A 21,848-nucleotide genomic window follows, 5' to 3' on the forward strand; every position below is an offset into this window, starting at 1 on the left:
AAGCCATGTCAGGTTTAGAAGACATTCAGACAGAAAAATTAGTGTCTTTAAGTTTATTACTTCTAGCTTAAGTATGGTCTGAAAAAGTGATGCTGTGATACATTTGGAAGATATCATAATTCGATCAATATCACCCAGTGTTGCTGATATTGCAAGAGCTACAATATGCAGATCGGCTCTGTATCAATCACAGTGGTAATAATAATGATAACATTTTTTTTCCATGTACTATGAATGGTAATGAATGCTAAAACTGCTATAACTGTGTGAATTTTTTAAAACAGGTTGATCCAGTACCCCCCTCCCCCTTCCAAAGGCGGCATTACCGTGACGACAGAAGACCTGGAGTGCCTTAGGGACGGCGAGTTTCTGAATGACGTCATCATCGACTTCTACCTCAAGTGAGCACTCTTATTGTTCTGGCTGTGTCCTTCAGTATCGGCCAATATCAATACGATATTTTAAAGCGTTAACACTGGGGATGTGATTTTGGCTCGATAACCAACGTCAATGATTAATTGCTAACCAAGAAGGCTAAAATCAGGGACATGGCCCATAAAAAAATATACGAAAAAAATTATTCTTGTTCTGAAACCCGATTGGTTCAAAACTGTTGTAAAATACTTGATATATGCACTCATTAACTGAACTCTTTGTTAATGCAAAGTATTCTTTTAATCGAGTTTGGAATATGGTTCTGATAGGTGGGCCAGACATCAGCGTGTAAATGAAGTAAACAGTCTGTAACTGTATTAAACATGTCCTGCATAAGAACCCTGCTTTGTTTAAACCGAGGGGCAGCACCAGACATTATGGCCGCTTTTCCACTATCGAGCCAAATGGTTGTCGGGGTCGTACTGGACCGTTCCACGCTGGTCCGGACTCGTGAGACCAGTTACGGGCTTTGTTTCCATCTGTTGTACTGCTAAACCAGAACCAGGAAATACCCAAGAAAACTATGCAAACAAATGGCTAACTGCTAACAGGCTTATAGCAACATGCACACCACACATGCGTTTGATTCCGTCCATCACTCCAACTCCAGTCTCTCACTGTGCTCTCATCTTGTTTATCCTTTAAACAGGTGTTATTTGAGCATCTGTTACTGAAACATTGCTCAAATCCGATTTTTTGCTCAAATCCGACCTCTCTGACAGGACCTGCATGCGCATATCCTACTTAGTAACGTCACGTGAATGAATCAAGTGCATCATCAGCAAACAGACTAACAGTCAGAATGAGCAGAACGAGTTTCGCTGTGAAGATAATTAACTCTGATCAGCTCTCAGCTTCATTATTAGAGCGAGACGAAGGAGAAAAAGGAGAGATGTGCTGCTTTACAGGCTTTAACTTCTGTTCGGCGCTGCTGCCATGGTAACACTGAATGATGGCGCACGCGCAGTGGAAAAAAGCCCATGAATTCCAATCTGAGCGTCACATTAAGGTCGCATGGCCACGAATCTGATACGTATCCAATCTAGGACCACATATGAAAGTGACTCAGGTCGGATTTGTGCCACTTCAGCCTGGTAACGTGAACATAGCCATAATGTCCTTTATATAAATAGGCAAATATTAAGAGTGGAGGGAGCTCAGTAGCTGCTGTTTCTCTGCAGGTACCTGCAGCTGGAGAGAGCCGATCAGGATGTGGCCAACAGATCCCACATCTTTAGCAGCTTCTTCTACAAACAGCTCACACGGAAGGACAACAGCAGCGAGGAAGAGGCCGGCTTCACGTGAGTAACACACCCACACAAACGTATACCTTATGAGTGTAAATCATATATAGTAAGAACAAAATTTTTACTAGTAGAAGTTAAATTTTTCACGTGTGTAAATTGAATTCCTGAGATCAAGAAAAAAAAGGATTAAAAGCTGAAACGACTTGCCATAGTGTTCAGCCTCACTGATCGACTCTCTTTTAGTGCGCACCGGGTTTGAATGGCAGCGTTCTCACTTATTCTAACAAGCTACACTAACAGAACTAATGCCTCACTGTTTGTTTGTTGCAGGGCTCAGTATAGACGCCACCGCAGAGTTAAAACATGGACCAGACACGTAGACATCTTCAGCAAGGACTACCTCTTCATACCAGTCAACCAAGAGTGAGTTTGTCGCTCACTCTCTCTTTTTCATGCATTCATTCACACAAACGGGTGTAAAGAGTGCAGTTGCTAATAAATTATGAAAAACAGAAAATAACTTTTATTTATGTATTTTCCAATTGAGCATTATCACATTTATCTCTTTGTATGTTTAGCTAGTTGTAAATGTCTTTTCATTACAACAAAGCAAATCACCTCCATCTCCAGCTCTTGACCCCTCTGGGGCTGTGTTGTGTGCAAGTGTATCTGAGTAAAGAGTAAAAGTGCGATACACAGGTGATGCAGGTCAAATGTTTTAAAAATGAAATCTTTCAACCAGTGTAATAATCTGATACTGTAATGAGCTATACGCTACAAGTCTGCAGGACTTCCCTCAGGACTCCCAAAGTATCTTGTGCTGGGAGCGGGTGGTTAACCAGCTCAGTGCGGGTGGGAGCAGGTTAACATGTACATGTAGAGAAATTCCACAAATTAACGGAGAGGCACTTCACTGAATATCACTTAATAATTGGCATAAATAAATAGTATCAAACTGCAAAATAACAAAAAGTGATACTCATTTTAAAGAGAAGGTCTAAACTAGTTCTGAATAGAAGCAACCGATCACGTGAACAGTCCTGTGAATCAGGTAAATTGCTTTCTCGTAGGCTACAGAAACGGCGGAGCCTTTAGATAGTCAGACAGCCACAGCTGTGGAAAGTGTGCTTAATAAAAATACACGACACTATGGCAGTCATTTTCATTTGTGACTGACTCAGATGCAAACCAGTTATACAGGACCGTGGGTGGGAGTGGGACAAAACATTCAGGTTGCAGGTGGAGCGGGACAAACAGTAAAGATTTTCTTCAGTAACAGGTTGAAATTGGGACAAAAAAAAAAATCGTTATTGGGCTGACCTAATTATTATTGAACTGTACGCTTACTTCATCATCATTTTGCGAGACTTGATGTAAAGCACCCCACCACATTTCAACTGATCCTGGCCCAGTTTCCCAAAACATCTTAGAGTAAGATGGTGTTAGCTAAGAGAGGGAGTGTTAATTGTGATGCTCACTCTACCATTTTAGAATCATCTCTGTGGAAAAGTCTCTACTAGTCTCACAAGCCTGAGTCAGATCCTGTCCACACTGAGGGTTTTGTCACTCAAGTTTAATTTCCTTTAATATACAAACTTTGTCCATTTTATCAGCTCCACTTACTATATAGGTGCACTTAGTAGTTCTACAATTACAGACTGTAGTCCATCTGTTTCTCTGCATACTTTGTCACCCTTTTCAATGGTCAGGATCCTGTGAGCGCTGATGAGGGACTAGAGGATCTACAAGGTGGACCAACAAGGTAGGAGTGTCTAATAGAGTGGACAGTGAGTGGACACAGTGTTGAAAAACTCCAGCAGCACTGCTGTGTCTGATCCACTCACACCAGCGCAACACACACGAACACACCACCACCACGTCAGTGTTACTGCAGTGCTGAGAATGATCCACCACCCAAATAATACCTGCTCTGTGGGGGTCCTGACCATTGAAGAACAGGGTAACAAAGTATGCAGAGAAAGAGATGGACTACAGTCTGTAATTGTAGAACTACAAAGTGCTTCTTTATGGTCAGTGGAGCTTATAAAATGGACAATGAGCGTAGAAACAGGGAGGTGGAATAAAGTGTTGGGTGTGGTTGGACGGCAAGACCACATTACATTCCTAAAATTTGGGTGGTATTAGGCCTAAAATGAGTTTTATTCTGATGCACTGAGAATGAAATGTTGCGCAATAAGGCTGTGCTTGCTTTGGGAGGTTCGAAAGAATTATATGAGTTTATAGCTAGTGTTCATGGTGCCAGTGTCCTGTTTCGACAAACAAATGGCACAAATTGCTAAACCAGGACTCGTAGTACATAGTACAGTATGTTCTTTTAAGATTGATGAGGCCACCCCAACACAAGGCATTCGAATTTCCAATTTGAGGGTCAATTAAATACGTCCATCTGTTTGTCTACTCACAAAGACGGAGTGTGCAAACGTTTTTATTAGAACAAACAGTGCCCACTGAAAGAGGAAGGAAGCCAGCCGTAGCACATGTAACATCTCTCACTCTCTCTCACTCTCTCTCTCTCTCTCTCTCTCTCTCTCTCTCTCTCTCTCTCTCTCTCTCTTTCTGTCTGTCTATCTGAGAACGAGCCGTTACAAACATTTAGACTGCTAACGTCTAAACAGACGTGAGAGGAGACGAAGAACAGACGCTACACAGCTACTTCCGTCTCTACTGTGATGACACAGTTGATTAAGGTGGTCATTCGTTGCTGCCTGGGACACTTTAACATTCACACTACAAAGGCTATGTGGTCAGATACGTCCCTGACCACCTCCAGAGGTGGTTTGAGCGATTGGATCACAAAGACACTATGGACAAGATTCACAAAACGGACCGGCAGATTTACCGTAATGCGAAAAGTGAATAGCTTGGTGGTTAGCTTAGTGTTGGAGCTGAATAAATAGAGAGTAATGTGACTTTGAGATTGTAATTACATTTGAATTGATTGTATTGCAGACAGTCTTAGCCTTTAACCCTATTTTTCAGTTTGTGGTGGATTTTGTAAAGGAATTCAGTTTATACTTGGGAGTTCTACTAGTGAAAATGTGTGCCTTACCAATACAAGCTGAATTTTAAATAGTCAAAATGTAATACTTACTTTTGGAGTTGGACTTTTCACGTGTACCTTGAATTCTTCAGATCAAGTAAAAATAATAAAGGCTAAAAGGGCTTGTCATCTAAATTTCAGCATGCCAATGAAATTTTTGTTATAAAAAAATAACGCTACACTTTAATTGATTTTAGTAAAAATTGTTACTGCAATTATAATAACTGGAAAAAGGCTATTCTTACCAGTGCGAAATGAAATCTTAGACGCTAAAATAAATTCCTGCAATCAGAGTTTTAAGATGTTACAGTTCACGTTTTCATTTTTAGTATCAACAACATTTTCAGATTTTTTTGTTTCTGGACTAAAAGGTAAAAGAACCAACCAGTTTACTGTTATTTGTCAGCACTTCTTCCCTCAAAATTTGTAGCTGTTTGTTTCTCTTTGTTTCTTTTTTTGCCAGCCAACAAGAGCTTCACTTGGCTTAGGTCTTCAATATGTTTGATCTCATTTGCATGTGGATTTTGATTGGCTCTTGCCCAGTACACTAGTGACATCACATGGCCTAGCGCTGTTAATGCCCTGTTTTATGAATCTGGCCCTTATGCTTTAAAGTTGCGCTTAAATCTTATCATAAAACAATAGTTTTGTTATTCATCATTTCCATCTTTGAAAAGTACTGGGACACCCCTCCTAATTATTGAGTTCAGGTATTTCAGCCACACTCACTGCTAACAAATGTATAAAATTAAAGTAAAGCACACCGCCCCTGGACTCTGGAGCAGTGGAAACGCATTCTATAGAGTGATGAATCACACTTCTCTATCTGGCAGTCTGATGGATGAGTCTGGGTTTGGCGAATGCCTGCCTGACTGCACTGTGCCAGCTGTAAAGTTTGGTGGAGGAGGGATGATGCTATGGGGTTGTTTTTTAGGGGCTGGTCTAGAACCCTTAGTTCCAGTGAAGGGAAATCTTACTGCTTCAGCACCAAGACATTTTAGGCATTTGTCGGCTCTCAACTTTGTGGGAACAGTTTGGGGAAGGCCCTTTTCTGTTCCAGCATGACTGAGCCCCAGTGCACAAAGCAAGGTCCATAAAGTCATGGCTGGGTGAGTTTGGTGTGGAAGAACTTGACTGGCCCACACAGAGCCCTGACCTCAACCCCATCCAACATCTTTGGGATGAACTAGAACGGAGATTGTGGGCCAGACCCTCTCGTCCAACATCAGTGTCTGACCTCACAAATGCTCTTCTGGATGAATCAAAAATTCCCACAGACACTCTAAAATCCTGTAGAAAGCTTCCCAGAAGAGTGGAAGCTGTTATAGCTGCAAAGGGGGACCAACTCCATATTAATGCCTATGGATTTAGAATGGGACATCATAAAAGCTCCTGTAGGTGTCCCAATACTTTTGCGCATAATTTTAAAACACACACACATTTTCTAAACCACGGTGGGTCACGGTGGGGTGGTGGTGCTGGAGCCTATGCCAGCGGTCATAGGGCGGAAGGCAGAATACATCCTGTACAGGTCACCAGTCTAATTTTAAAACAATTATAATTTTGATTTGATAGATGATAAAGGTATGTTCAAAATGTAATTTAATTGATCTAATTGGACCTCCGTAAGTTTCAGTTGAATAATCTTGTCCTAAATTATATTATCATATAGTTACATGGAAAATAAAACAGTTATTCTTAAGTTATAGAAGTACTGAATAAGCAGTTGGACACTTTGGCAGGGTTGTGGCCATTAAAGGGGTTAATCTCAGTTCAGCTAACAAGCTCTGTGACCAATTAATCTCTTTCTCTCCCTACAGAGCTCACTGGTACCTGGTGGTCATCTGCTTCCCTGGTCTCCTCGAGCCTGAGTCCGTTCCGTGGAAGTGCCCAGCTTCAGTGGATGCTTCGGGGACCACACAGTCACAGAGCAGGCCGAGCAGCCAGGGCAAACCGCCCTCCACTGGCCAACGCCAAACAGGTGCTGGATACACTAGGGCTGTCCAGTAGGGAGGGAGGTCAATAGGTGTAAAATAGTATCCAGTAATGTAAAATATTGTGATATTATAAATGGGTTTAGAACCTTTACGTGTGTGGCTGCAACAAATGATCAGTAATATTCAAAGATGAGGTGTTGTCATTTTTAAGATGATGGTTAAAAGGTCACTGTTTGCTCCCCTGGACCACTCACTGCTGTTCAAACAGAGCCAGCAACCTGTTCAGGGGTGCCCGAGCGGGCCAGATCCCCAGTATAACATCTTAATGCACCTCTCTAAGAAAGTATTGAAAATAACACAGCTTCTACAAAGAACACACTTAAATATGGCATTTTCTGCTAATTTACTGCACAATTTCTGTTTATTTGCTGAGTTCAACATATAAAAATATAATGCACCATTTTGTGCCATTGTAGTTTGGTGCCCAAACTTTTGCATACAGCTGTATAATAGTAAAAATCATATTAATAATATTAATCATAACAATAATTATAGTGGTTATAATAATACAATTACTTCTAATTATACTACTATTATAAAAATTTAAATAATCAATAATAACAACAATTATTATTATTATTATTATTATTATTATTATTATTATAGTGATTATATTTGTAATAGTACCACTGTTAATAATAATAGAATAATAATTAACAGCAATGATGATAAATTCTTTTTTTCTTCTATTTAGTTTTTAAGGTCACACGCCAATCTAAACAGTCCATGTATGGATTTTTGTTTTAATTCGTTGTTTTTGTGATGTCATGAAAATGAACGCATTTACATACATCCACCTATTCAGCCTACATCCAGTTAGCCCCGCCCACTCACACTGAAGTTATAGGGAGTGTTTCAGCCTGCACCGTAAAGCACAGCCAGACATCAGAACAGATGTCATTTACATAGATGCACGATAATGAAAACAGCCTGTGCTTTTCGAAGTGAAGAGGTTGGAAAGTGGTTGTGTAAAAATAAATCATGTCTGGTTTTGTACATGAACCTCATGGACCACAGGAGGAAAAATAAAACACACCAGTGTGCAATATGGGCCTTTTAAAGTGCAAACTATTTTAAGTTTTATAGTCTTGTGTTGTACGATACTGTGTTGTTTTGTTTATGATCCTCTGGTCAACAGAGAACATTGAGTCAAGGACAGCTCTAGTACACATGCCTTCTCCACCGTCTCCGCTAATTACTCTCAGTAATCTTGTTTGCCGCATGTGGTTTCCATGTTTCTTGTAGGTGTAAGAACATCTCTCTTCCGTCTGAAACTTGACCGATCCTGAAATCCCCAAATGCGTCTCAGAGGATTCTGGGCAGCGAGGTTTCAGTGTCTAGCATAGCCAAGAACAACACCCCCCAACACATGAGCACAATGAGATTTAACAGTGTACAGTGTTCTGTCCAAGTGGGAACAGGCAGTGACTCAGAACTGGACCTTAACCTTTAGAAGTCTAGGGTACTTATTGTTTTGCCGTGCTGTTAAAGGCTGTTAAAGGGCTCGTAAATCCGAACTTTCCTCACTTATTTACAATAATTCAGTTGGGTGTTGTATGTAAACACTTTAATGCGCCTTTAAGACAGATATACATAAATGTAGCCACTTACTCAGCCTGCAGCAGTTTAGCTCCACCCACTCACACTGAAGTTGGGTGTTGCAGTCTGTACTGTTTTCAACCAGCTGTAATACAGGGCAACCAATCAGAACAGAGCTCTTTAACATATATCAGCCTTAAAGGTGCAGTATCAAAGCCTGTTCAGTTCTGAGGGATAAAGAGAGGTTGAAAAGTGCTCATGTAATAGTTATATATGACTGATTTTGGGACATAAAACCACACAGATGTTATAATTTGACTCTACAGGGGAAAAAATGATGCAATTAAATTTTTAAGTAACTACATTATTAAATTCTGTATAGACAGGTTGCGATTTTTATTTGTATCAGTGTAAAAAATACAAATTCAGGCCACTTTTATTATTAGCGATTATTCCTTTTTTTATAGATTACAGTACTTCATAAGATATCAGAACCCACATAAGAAAGTCTATTTGGAATGAATTAGAGCAGAAGTCCACTGATTTGTCAGAATTTCTGCATAATTCAGTGTTTGAGTTCAGAAACTTTCAAAGTGGTTTGATGTGAAGTGGTTCATTGTGGAGAAACTTACCAACTCTTATTTTTACAGTGGTGATGGGAACCAGAAGTCGCAGTGTCTACAACACAATTATAGCCATTCTATTTACTATCCAAAGCCACCAGTGAACCTACACGTGTCTTCTGAGTTTTTATATGGAATGTTGATGATGGTAAAGTAGTGGTAAATCGGAAAAAATGTGTTTTCTTTGGGGACTGTTTTGCCACACAATGCCCTGCATGTATCCCTCCACCATGAATAGGTTTTAAAAAACAATATATTTTAGGGTAAACCTTCTCACAACTATCAGAAAATAACGTCCCAGGCATCAGGCAGGGTATTCATAACTATTGCATGTAATAACTTTCTGTGGGGGAGCTTTTAGAGGTGGATGTCTGGTTCCTATCACCGCCACTGTGAACAATTCTGACTCTAGAATGGAGCATTTCACAGCAAAGCACTCGGAATGACTTTGTTTACGTTTTACCCATTTATTTATGCAGAAATTTTGGCAAAATAATCTAATTATGATAATATGTGATAATCTAATTATCCTGTTTACAAATTACTAGTTAGTGGCTAGTTACATTAGCGCTTAGATATTGGTTGGTCGGACTACATTTGAGATCTGCTGCAGTTTCGAGAGAAGTCTTTCAAATATAAGCCATTTTTTTCTAGCCAATTAAATAACAAAGTCTGCCCTGCGATGGACTGGCGACCTGTCCAGGGTGTATCCTGCCTTCCGCCCAATGACAGCTGGGATAGGCTCCAGCACCCCACCGCGACGCAGAAGGATGAGCGGTTTAGATGATGGATGAATAAATAACAAAGACACTATAAGGTGGTATTTATCTGCTCAGTGCAGTTGTAATTATTGCGATTATTGCAGTGGCTGCTTCCTCCATGGATCAGAAGTTGTTTACAGTAGCAGCAAAACATTTGACCACACCTATCAGAAAAAAGAACACCAGTAGTTTGTAGAGCTGTGTTGAAGCAAGTATGTAAACTTTTTTTATGTCCTCACTCGTATTAGTCGCTAAAAAAAGAAAAATTCTTTGAGCAAGAATGTCCAAACTTTTGACTGATACCGTGTGTGTCCTTTCTGTGATTTCAGTAAGCGAAGATGGACCAAAGCGCCGACCCTTCGACCTCCCAGTGAGTGCAGCTTTTTTCCTGATCATGCATACCCTGTATTAAAATATTATCAGTACTTGGATGCATTGTAGCACAGGATGTAAAATGAACAAAAATCATTATATATATATATATACACACACACACACACACACCCACACACACACACACACACACACACACATACATATATATATGTGTGTGTGTGTGTGTGTGTGTGTGTGTGTGTCTGTGTGTGTGTGTGTGTGTGTGTGTGTATATATATATATATATATATATATACACACACACACACACACACACACACGTGTATATATATATATATATATATATATATATGTGTGTGTGTGTGTGTGTGTGTGTGTGTGTGTGTGTGTGTATATATGATATATATGATGATCAGGCTATAAATACCTGTGGGGTGTGATGGGATTCATAGATTGAGAAAAGGTGGTACAGTGCCCAAAGCCTCTTGTTTGATGTGTGGAAAATGGGTCGCGAAGCAGATGTTAATGATGGATAAAAAGGAGTGATTACATTTGGGCGAGCCAAGGCCGTAGTGTGAAGGAAGTAGCTGAATTTGCAGGTGTATCAAAGCGTACGGTCATACTGGTTGACCAGCAGTGGCAAAAATCCCAGTCTACAGGAAGTTCCTGTCAGAATTGTGGCTGAAAGACGAAACTGACGGACAAGAACCGCCTGTGTGATTCACTATGGCTTGTGAATAAAAATCGCTTCACTTCCGGGCAAGAACTGCTTCTAAAAGTCAATGCAGGTCCTTCACAACCAATTTCTGAGAGAACTCTCCACAGGGAACTGCATACCATGAATATATGGAGCAGAGTGGCACGCAAGAGGCCTTTGCTCACTTCTACTCACAAAGTTGTTACAGTGGGCAAAGAGAAACAAAAACTGGACTGTTCATGACTGGAAATGTGTTATCTGGTCAGATGAATCTCGTTTCTTCCTGTTTGTGAAAGATGCTTGGCGTCATGTTTATCGTAGACCTCAGGAAGACTTCAGTGAGGACTGCGTGCAAGGTGTGGTTCAACCTGGAAGAGGTTCTGTTATATTCTGGCTCTGTGATGTTCTGGGGGTGTTTTAATTACATGGAAATGGGTCCTTTGGTTGAGGTGACAGTAAATTTAAACACAGTGCCTACATTGAGCTGCTGGACAACCAGGTTTTGCCGTTTGCTCATCGTCTTACTGAGGAGCATAGCATTCCTATCCCTGTATTCCATGATGACAGTTCTCACATATCAGGGCTGCAAGTGTGACTGATTGGCATGACGAACATTCAGGAGCATTCACACATCTGGACTTTGAATCCTCTTGAAAATCTGAGGGACTACCCGGAACAATGAGTAAGACGCCAGGGAAGGCCTCCACAAAATCTGGCCAAACTGCACAATTCTTTGATGTAAGAGTGGCTGAACATTGATGTAGCCTACATTCAGAAACTTGTCCAGTCCATGACCAATTTTTTGTCCAGTGAGTCCTGACCACTGAAGAACAGGGTAACAAAGTATGCAGAGAAACAGATGGACTACAGTCTGTAATTGTAGAACTACAAAGTGTTCCTACATGGTCAGTGGAGCTGATAAAATGGACAAGGTCTGTGTGTGATATATGATGGTCAATATTTTAGTTACAGTTATATGGCATATTCAGTGCAAAAAGAATCTGCATGGAACCAAAATAATCTTGATCAATTGAATGTCTCCGCTTCGTCACATCACTACGCATGATGTTTATTTGGATTTGCCAGAGAAAAAGCTCTTCGATCCACTGCTGTAGCACATACACTATATTTCCCATAAATAATGATATTGCTGACAGACATGTAAAAGCTTCAGTAGTGGTGTGTTTATTTTTTGACTCGTGCACTGTATTAGGGCGTATTTACAGGATGATGTCTTTGTTGAGTCCATAGAAACGTCTGATGTTGCCAAATAAAATAATGTTTGAAATGTTTGGCAGTCTTCCAAATGGCCTCCTTGGCAAAAGACCCTACAGAGGCTTAAACCTGTGTTTAATTAACAGCTCTGAGGTCCTACTGATGAGTGATCACACAATTTCAGCACATAAAGATAATTTAAAGATATAAAGTGTACATAAAGCTGATTTGATTTACAGCGTGCTATGCAGATGTGGCTTGAATCAGCCTTACACATGGTATCATGTAATGATAGATTCTCTCTCTCTCTCTCTCTCTCTCTCTCTCTCTCTCTCTCTCTCTCTCTCTCTCTCTCTCTCTCTCTCTCTCTCTCTCTCTCTCTCTGTGTTTTCAGGACTGTACGGTGCTGAGCTGTCAGAGGGAGAAGGTCACCAGAAGGTAAATGTTCTCAATCTTTCACTATTATGTAAACTTGTGTATGTCACAGTTTCAGTAATATAAAAGCAGATGCATATTTAAAGTGATTCTGATATTGTCATCTAAGATTGTACCGTGAAGAAATGTCTGTCTATAATAATTAACAGAGCTGTAGATGATTCTCAAATGACTAAGCAAGTTGTAGAACATACAGAATACAGTTCTAATAAAATTAATTTACAGAACAAAATTCTAATAAAATTAAATTAATATTCAGAATGAAGTTCTAATAAAATGTCCAAAGATAAAATTCTAATAAAATTAATATCCAGGATGAAATTCTGATCAAATTTACAGAATAAAATTATAATAAATTTAAATGTATTTATATCCAGAAGGAAGTTTTAGTAAAAATTAATTTAAAGAATAAAATTAATATACAGAATTAAAAGTCTAATCTAATTAATATACCGAATAAAATAAAATAAAATTAATATCCAGGATGAAAGTCTAATTAATTTACATAATACATTTCTGATAAAGTCTAACTCATATTCAGGGTGAGGTTCTAATAAAATTAATTCACAGAAAAAAAAAACATTTATTTCATATCCAGAATGAAAATCTTATAAAATTAATTTGCAGAATAAAATTCTAAAAAAATGAAATTCATATTCAGAATAAAGTGCTAATAAACTTAGTGTCCAGGATGAAGTTCTAATAAAATGAATGACTTAATAAAGCTTTAATTAAATGAATATCCTGATGGCCTTGTAGTTCAAAATCATGGGACAGATAACATTTCATTATTTTAGTTTCACCAAACATTTTTTGTTAGTAATTCTTCATAAAACATGTTTTTGTGTGATAATTTCTTGAATGGACCAATAGAAATCTCAGTACATTATTTCAGAGATAACATTTTTTCTAAGATGTTGATTTTCCTCTTCTGTGCACAGAATTGAGTGTACTTGTCTGTTTTCTTGCAACGACTACAGCGGATAAAATGTAGTATAGATCTGTTATCAAAAAGTAAAGGTTATTGTGTAGGAGTGCAGACCCAGGACCAGTTTTCTGCCCTTTGAGTGAGCCTGAAAGCTTCTGTCCTGCTGGTTTAGCTGGTCCTGGAGCATCTGAGTCTGAGAGCATATGCTGGAGCTCTGCTCACATGCAGGAGCTTCAGTAAATCCAGCAGAGAGAGCGGAGCACCTGGGGTCAGAGAGACCGCCGCGGGCAGCACAGATCAGCTGCTTATTCTCTCTCATTCTCTCTCTCTCTCTCTCTCTCTCTCTCTCTCTCTCTCTCTCTCTCTCTCTCTCTCTCTCTCGTTTGCAGGCCCTGCATTTTGATCATGGATTCTCTGAAGCTGTCCTACCATTATCGCATCTACACACTGTTACGAGAGTGAGTGCATCTTAACATTTCAGTCCATGTGTGTGCAAAAAAAAACCTGCTTATCATTTATCTTCATGGATTGCAGTGAGGGAAAACAAGGCGCTTCAGTGGTCAGGACCACCACAGAGTAGATATTATTTGGGTGGTGGACCAGTCCTCAAGTCCTTCATCAGTGGTCACAGGATGCTGCCCACAGGATGCTGCTGTTTGGATGTTTTTGGTTCTCAGTCCAGCAGCAACACTGAGGTGTTTAAAAACTCCAGCAGCACTGCTGTGTCTGATTCACTTGCACCAGCACAACACACACTAACACACCACCACCACGTCAGTGTTACTGCAGTGCTGAGAATGATCCACCACCCAAATAATACGCTCTGTGGTGGTCCTGTGGGGCTCCTGACCACTGAGGAACGGGGTGAATGGGGGCTAACAAAGTATGCAGAGAAACAGATGGACTACAGACTACAGAACTACAAAATGCTAATAAAAGGGACCAGGAGTGTAGAAAGAAGGAGATGTACTTAATGAAGTGGCTGGTCAGAGTATGTATTCATAAGCATATACAGAGACAAAACTGACAGAGGTGAACTATTTAGAAACCACAATTTAATAACATTAGTACTTTGTTTGCAAAGCGGTGTTTGGCAGTTATAATTTTGAGCCGTCTACAGCGAGAAGTAACTAGCTTTTTGCAGCACTGTGGCTCAATCTTGGCCCATTCTTTGTGGAAACCATCCTCGATTCCTCAAAATTACAAGGGTCCCTCCATAAATTTTCACTGGGATTCAAAAGAGGAGACTTGCTAGGCCGTGCAAGCATCTTTTTAGAAACTAAACCTAAGCTGTTTTTCAGAGTTTGGGCTTTGGTTCTAGTGAAGGGTCCTGTTAATGCTACAAACATGTTAGACAATTGCATGCATGCTTCCAACTTTGTGGCAACACTTTGGGGACGACCCTTTCCTGTTTCAGCATGACTCTGCCTCTGTGCGCAAAGCGAGCTCCTTTGATGAGTGTGGTGTGGACGAACTCCAGTGGGCTGCACAGAGCACTGACCGCAGCCCCACTGAACACCTTTGGGATGAACTGGAACATCAATTGTGAGCCAGGCCTTCTCGTCCAACAGCAGTGCCTGACCTCACAAACGCTCTTTTGACTGAATGGATACAAATTCCCATAGACACACTCTTGTGGAAAGCTTCCCAGATGATTGGAGGCTGTTACGGCTGCAAAGGGAGTGACTCATACTAATGCTCATAATTGTGAAATGGGATGTGTAACATAACATCTCATAAAGGTGTGATGGTCAGGTGTCCTAATTGGTGTAATGTATTTTGGTGGAAGGAACTTTGGGGCAGATCCTTTTTCCCACTAGATGGCCAAGGCAACTGCATAATGCAATGCCTCTATACACCGATCAGGCATAACATTTTGACCACCTCCTTGTTTCTGCGCTCATTGTCCATTTTATCAGCTCCACTTACTATATAGGTGCACTTTGTAGTTCTACAGTTACAGACTGTAGTCCATCTGTTTCTCCGCATACTTTGTTAGCCCCCTTTTACCCTGTTCTTCAGTGGTCAGGACCCCCATGGACCGTCACAGAACAGGTACTATTTGGGTGGTGGATCATTCTCAGCACTGCAGTAACACTGACGTGGTGGTGGTGTGTTGGTGTGTGTTGTGCTGGTATGAGTGGATCAGACACAACAGTGCTGCTGGAGTTTGTAACACTGTGTCCACTCACTGTCCACTCTATTAGACACTCCTACCCTGTCAGTCCACCTTGTAGATGTAAAGTCAGAGACGATAGCTCATCTGCTGCTGCACAGTTTGTGCTGGTCATCCTCTAGTCGTTCATCAGTGGTCACAGGACGCTGCTCACAGAACGCTGTTGGCTGGATATTTTTGGTTGGTGGACTATTCTCCGTCCAGCAGTGACACTGAGGTGTTTAAAAACTCCAGCAGCACTGCTGTGTCTGATCCACTCAGACCAGCGCAACACACACTAACATACCACCACCACATCAGTGTTACTGCAGTGCTGAGAATGGTCCACCACCCAAATAGTACCTGCTCTGTGAGGGCCCATGGGGGTCCTGACCACTGAAGAACAGGGTAAAAGGGGGCTAACAAAGTATGCAGAGAAACAGATGGACTACAGTCTGTAACTGTAGAACTACAAAGTGCACCTATATAGTAAGTGGAGCTGATAAAATGGACAATGAGCGTAGAAACAAGGAGGTGGTCATAATGTTATGCCTGATCGATGTATATCGACCTAGTCTGACACTGGTGTGCTCCTGATGTTCTGGTTCTGCATAGAGTGTCTCCTAGAGATTAGTCCTATCCCTCGTCTAGCACATCTGCCTCTCATATTCAGAGACTCTTTAGTATTATAATGAGCTGAGGCTGTTGGCCTGGCACAAAAAGCCTTAAAAATACACCCTGTGGCACTCCAGAAGGAGGGCTGTCTGAATGTGGTCTAGGTGAAGACAAGCTCCAGCTCATTTAGAAATAGCTTTAACATGGAACATGACATCATACATTGTTGGGCAGACCATATAATTCAAATATGAACAAAAAAAATCTAAAAGCAAACCTCCACCATCAGCAGAGCTGGCCGAGATACTCTCAGCAGCTGTTTGTAATGATTAGCCGAATGTTACTGGAGTACAAGTGCGTTTGTTAACGCGTGCGAGATAATGAAGTCAAGTGCTACAAGTGCATCATCCCATAGAAATGGTACATTTTATTGGTTAAAAGGATAGTTTGGCAAAACGTCATTTACATTTCTCCTCCTTAACCTCTTGTGTTCGTGGGTATATTTCGTTTTTTCCATCTGAATTTACATGGCCAAATCGTAAGGCAAATTATTCAGTAACTGCATGAAATAACTGGAAATTTTTGTTTTTTTTTGTAAAAGTTCCCCTCGAATTAACAGAAAATGTGTTTTATGATCATAAACATATTGCTATATGCTTACAATTTACTGCTGAAGGCCAAAAATCTATAATTTTTTATAAAAGTCATTTTTACAGAGCTGATCGTTGAAGAGACGCCATCTTAGATCCAGTTTATAGTTCAGATTTGTGGAAAAATGGGTCAGCTTTCAGTAGAGTTCAGCTTATTTTATTATAAAGTTTTAGAACTATATTACCCATCTATTTGACTGGAAAGAAGACAGTTACAGCTCTCATATGACCCCCACCTTTTGAAAGAAGCTTATAAAATATGAAAGTTATGAAGTAAAGACTATGACGAAGTGCATTTTGGAACCGCTGGTGGTTCCAAGGAGTTAAAAAGGTTTTAACCCAAAAGTAGTCGATCAACTAAGATATGTTTAGTGACTGAAATTTCATTCTTTAGTTTTGCACTTGAGCTACGAGGCTAATGTCGTTAACAAGTAGTGGACATTTAATGGAAGACCACTAATTGGCATCATTCAAACTGCATGCTTGAAACCATGTTACATTTTTGAGTGGCCACAAATGGACTTGGCTTAGGTGGTATCTGTCACTGTGTGAGCTACTGTTATGTACAGTGCTGTGAAAAAGTATTTGCCTCCTTCTGATGTCTCCTTTTTTTGCATGTCACACTAAATGGTTTAGATCTAAATGTAACATAAGACAAGAAGAACATGGGAAAACACAAAACACAGTTCTTAAATGAGGATTTTATTTATTAAAGGAAAAGAAAGTTTTGCAAACCATATATTAACCATGTGAAATAGTAATTGGCTCCTCAACTTCATAACTGGCAGTGCCAGCTTTAGCGGTATCAGCTGCAACCAAATGCTTTGTGTGACTGGGTCTTCTAGCCAGGAGTTTGTCTAAGCCAGTCTCCCAAACTTCAATTTTGTTTCTTTTGAGTCATTCAGTGGACTTCCGAATGTTGTTTTTTTTTTCTGGGTGAAACAGTTGTACGTTAGAATCAAATCATACACAGATGAACAAACATTCTCCTGCAGGATTTTCTGATTATCATACTACCCGCATTATCATACTACCACCACCATGTTTCGTTGTTGGTATGATTTTCTTATTGAGAGTTGCTGTGTTAGCTTTATACCAGATGTGATGAGACAACCTGTCCTCCAAAAAGTTTAACTTGGACACTTCCACAGAACATTTTTCATTAGTAGTCTACAGAACTTTTCTCCAGAAGGCTTTGGGGAGTCATCAAAGTGACTTTTTGGCAAATGTGAGATAAGCCTCTTGGTTATCAGTGGTTTTTACCTTGCGGCTTTTCCACGGACACTACATATGCCCAGTCTCTTTCTAACGGTGGAATTGTGAACCTTACCTGATGCGGCCTGCAGTTCCTTACACGTTAATGTTGAAACACTGTTTAGATTCAACAGGTCCAGCAGGAATCAAGCCTGGCCGTGTCCAGTTTAACTGATCCCAGTTTTCGACTAAATAGCTGTTGATTAACTGAGAGGACAATTACTTCTTTCACACGGGGCCAGCTAATGTTGGATAACTGTTTTCTTTCAATAAATGAGATGCTCATTATAAACTGTATTTTGTGTTTACTCGGGTCATCTTTGTCTTACATTACATTGTGTTTGAAACAATTAACTGTGACATATTAACAATTAGAAGAAACCGGGATGGGGCTAATACTTTTTCACGGCACTGTAAAAACATGGACATATGCATGCAGTTAGAACACGCTAACTGGCACAAGCTTCCATTACTTGTTAGCTACGTTAGCCTCGTATCTTTAGTGCAAAATTAAAGACACTTCAGACACCAAACATGGCTGATGGACTGGATTTGGGCTAATGGAGCAAACTGTGTACATTTAGATAAACTGTTCCGCTATTCAAATTTTAGATGTAAAGTTTATCTGTGCTTCTCTTCTCAGGTATCTGCAAGTGGAGTGGGAGGTCCGGAGGGGAACTCCTCGAGTGTTTAATGACGACAGCATAAAAGGAAGCCACTGTAAAGTCCCCCTGCAGGACAACAGCAGCGACTGTGGCCTCTACCTGCTGCAGTACGTGGAGAGTTTTCTACAGGTACAGTTACACAGAACATTTGCAGTTCCACCAAGCACTAACTGACCATGTTTACCTCAACCTTTTTTAAGACAGCTTTTGCATATCTTTCCACTTTGCTGTTGCTTTTGTTAGTCTGCTGCTTGTTGATTTGTCCATAGTCTAATATCTCCCACAAGAACTGTCCAGCCTACTCTGTAAAAAGGTGCTGAAGGTTTCACTTTGAAAGCCATTTAAAAGCTGTATTGAAAGAGAGGGCTATGGTCACAGGTTCTGCCATAGCAATATACAGCGCGCTGCAGCTGGATTTCAGCCTGCACTAGTACCAGTGGAAGGATCAAACCAGAAAAATGTGTTAAAAATGAGTGGCATTTGTAATTAATTATAGTTCATTATAATTATGAATTGCACCAACATGTTAAATTTATGTATACAAGTTTATTTTTTAGAAATATTTTATATAAAAACACACACAAAGGGAGGGAGGAAAGAAATATATGAATTGTCAATTGTCATTGCATTGATTTATTTATTTTGCTGTTAAACATTTCAAACTGTTAAAACATTTCTTGCGTAAAATCCCTGCCCACTTTAGCATACACAAAAATAAATGTATAGGTCTTTCCAAGCACTCACCAAAATACAGTGTGTAGTCCAGTTTTCAGCCCACCACATTGTTACATTACTCAACCCTTATTTGCTGCAAAAATGGCGCTACCCCAAGTGTGGGGAGAAAATGAACGTTTCAAGGCAATGATCCCAAACATAAGGCCAAAATAACTCAAAGTTTCTATGAAAAAATAAGGTGAAGGTGCTTAAATGGCCTAGCCAGTCTGCTGACTTGAATCCCATTGAAAATGTATGAAGGATTTTGAAACTTGAGAGTTCATCAGAGGCTATGTTCACGTTACCAGACTAAAGTGGCACAAATCCGATTTTTTGCCCTAATGTGACTCAGATCTGATGTTTTCAAGGCTGTGTTGACACAAAAATCTGATCTTTTCATATCTGACCTCAGTCACTTTCATATGTGGTCCTAGATCGGATATGTATCCGATTCATGGCCATGTGACCTTAATATGACGCAAAGATCGGAATTCATGTGCTTTTTTTTCCACTCCATCATTCAGCGTTACCATGGCGGCAGCGCTGAACAGAAGTTAAAGCCTGTAAACGGAGGAAAAGCAGCTCATCTCACCCTTTTCTCCTTCATCTCGCTCTAATAATGAAGCTGAGAACTGATCAGAGTTAATGATCTTCTCAGCGAAGCTCGTTCTGCTCGATAGTTTGTGCTGATGATGAACGTGATTCATTCACATGACGTTACTGAGTAGGATGTGCCATGAGGGTCATTTCAGGACGCCGGTTCGTTCACATGAGTGTGAACCATCATGTCAGAGAGATCGGATTTGAGCAAAAAATTGGATTTGAGCAATGAGGCTTGGAATGTGAACGTAGCCAGAGAGACGCTTGTAACTAATTTAAGCACTGGAAGTATATTAAATAACAAAAGCAAGTATTAAAATACCTTTCCCCTCAACGTGAAATAAAGGTGCCAGAAATGGGGCCTCAGAGTGATGCTGTAGAGCCAGGGTGCCCAGGCCTGGTTCTGAAGATCTACCACCATGCAAGGTTTCTCTCTAACTCTAATCTAACCCACCTGATCCAGGTAATCAAGGCCTTCAGGGACATCTGAATATCATAGCCAGGTGTGTTGGATCTGAACTCCAGGACCAGGATTAGGAAGAGCCAGTTTTTAAAGAAAGGTTCTTTAGGGAACCAAAAGGAGTTCTTCTATGTCATCTCTCCAAAGAACCCGTTTTTGGCACTTTTATCTTGAACCGAGAAGGACTGGCTTATGAACATGCACAGCATGCTTAGAAGAACAGCACATATTCCTCAGCTGCTTGTGGTTGAATTGCTGCCAGATCTTCCAGCTTGAACGCTGTGGTCTTTGTCTCGGCTCCGTTTTCAGCGCTAAGAGCCTCCTCTCCAGTTGCACCGATGATCCGAGTATCTCCTGAGCCAAACACAATGCTAAAGAACATGGGGGCCTCTTGAAAGCAACCACAAACATCACATACCGTTCTAACAGATGCTTTCATGTGGCTTCAGCACGCTGTGTGCTCCACAAAGTACACAGAGCTGAGAAACGCTGTCGTCTGTCTATGAGATTTATAAGTCAAAGCCTAACTACCTTTTTTTTTTGTTCCAAAGAATCCAGTGGTACACTTTGATCTCCCACTTCGATTGGAACGCTGGTTTCCACGGCAACAGGTCCGGCGGAAGAGGGAGGAGTTACGCGAGCTGGTGCTTCAGCTGTACCGGCGCCAAGGAGGAGGAGCCGAGCAGGGCAGCGGCTGACTTGATGCAACCCATGGGAACCGAGCAGCACTTGAGCAACTATCTTGGCCTTGTTTTATACTAATAGAGAAAGTATTTGTATTTATATTTCTTGTTAATTTATTTTAATTATATATATTTTTCAGTGTATGTGCAGTTTTGTAATGTATGAAGGGAAAAAATGTTTATCCGAATAAAGGAAGAATTGTTTCTAAAGAGGATTGTGTGCTGCTTTAATAATTGTTCTAATAACGTTGAGAGTATTTTTCTCAACTGTTTTTGAATGTAGCTCATTGAATAGCTGGCTGGCATCAGCACAAACACATTCCCCTCAATTTAGTCAAACAGCCATGCCATGACTGGTTTGCTTCTTTAATTCTGTACTGGAGCTAAGAGGCTAATGGTGCTAACAAGTGATGAAACTGTATGTACACCAATTAGCACGGCAATAACTGCTTGTCTAAATTGTCACATATTCATCTCAAAGAGTGTCAAGTTGGTATGTCATCTTTCAAAGACTTGCTTATGCGGTTTCTGACACTATATATTATATAACTACAATTATCTTTGAAAATGGACAAAATTAATGACGAAATTTAGGCTTCGAAGTGGTCGCTGCTACTGTTTGGTGCTGTGCTGTGAGTTTTTGCCCATTCTAAGGAGTTCCACCAATTTTTAGTAAAAAATTCCATGTAGTCTACCCAGTGAGATATCGCCCCGAGTGGTTCTGATAGGATCCAGGGGTCATGATGTCCATTCACCAACATAGCCATTTTATTTACCA

General features: G+C 40.4%; 1 protein-coding gene across 2 annotated transcripts in view; it reads left to right on the top strand.

The window, feature by feature from the left end:
• The window catches only part of senp7b (SUMO specific peptidase 7b), a 59,314-nt gene extending 38,040 nt beyond the window's left edge, over window positions 1-21,274 (top strand). For both annotated transcript variants that reach the window (XM_036565146.1, XM_036565147.1), the window contains exons 14-22: window positions 285-401; window positions 1,617-1,736; window positions 2,013-2,105; window positions 6,564-6,724; window positions 9,993-10,033; window positions 12,306-12,349; window positions 13,664-13,732; window positions 18,592-18,742; window positions 20,939-21,274. In XM_036565146.1, coding sequence (XP_036421039.1) covers window positions 285-401; window positions 1,617-1,736; window positions 2,013-2,105; window positions 6,564-6,724; window positions 9,993-10,033; window positions 12,306-12,349; window positions 13,664-13,732; window positions 18,592-18,742; window positions 20,939-21,085 — 943 coding nt within the window. In that variant the 3' untranslated portion in view covers window positions 21,086-21,274. The remainder of the gene's footprint in view (window positions 1-284; window positions 402-1,616; window positions 1,737-2,012; window positions 2,106-6,563; window positions 6,725-9,992; window positions 10,034-12,305; window positions 12,350-13,663; window positions 13,733-18,591; window positions 18,743-20,938) is intronic.
• The last annotated feature ends 574 nt before the right edge of the window (window positions 21,275-21,848 follow it).

The sequence above is a fragment of the Colossoma macropomum genome, unplaced genomic scaffold (assembly GCF_904425465.1).
Source record: "Colossoma macropomum unplaced genomic scaffold, Colossoma_macropomum, whole genome shotgun sequence".
Taxonomy (NCBI): domain Eukaryota; kingdom Metazoa; phylum Chordata; class Actinopteri; order Characiformes; family Serrasalmidae; genus Colossoma; species Colossoma macropomum.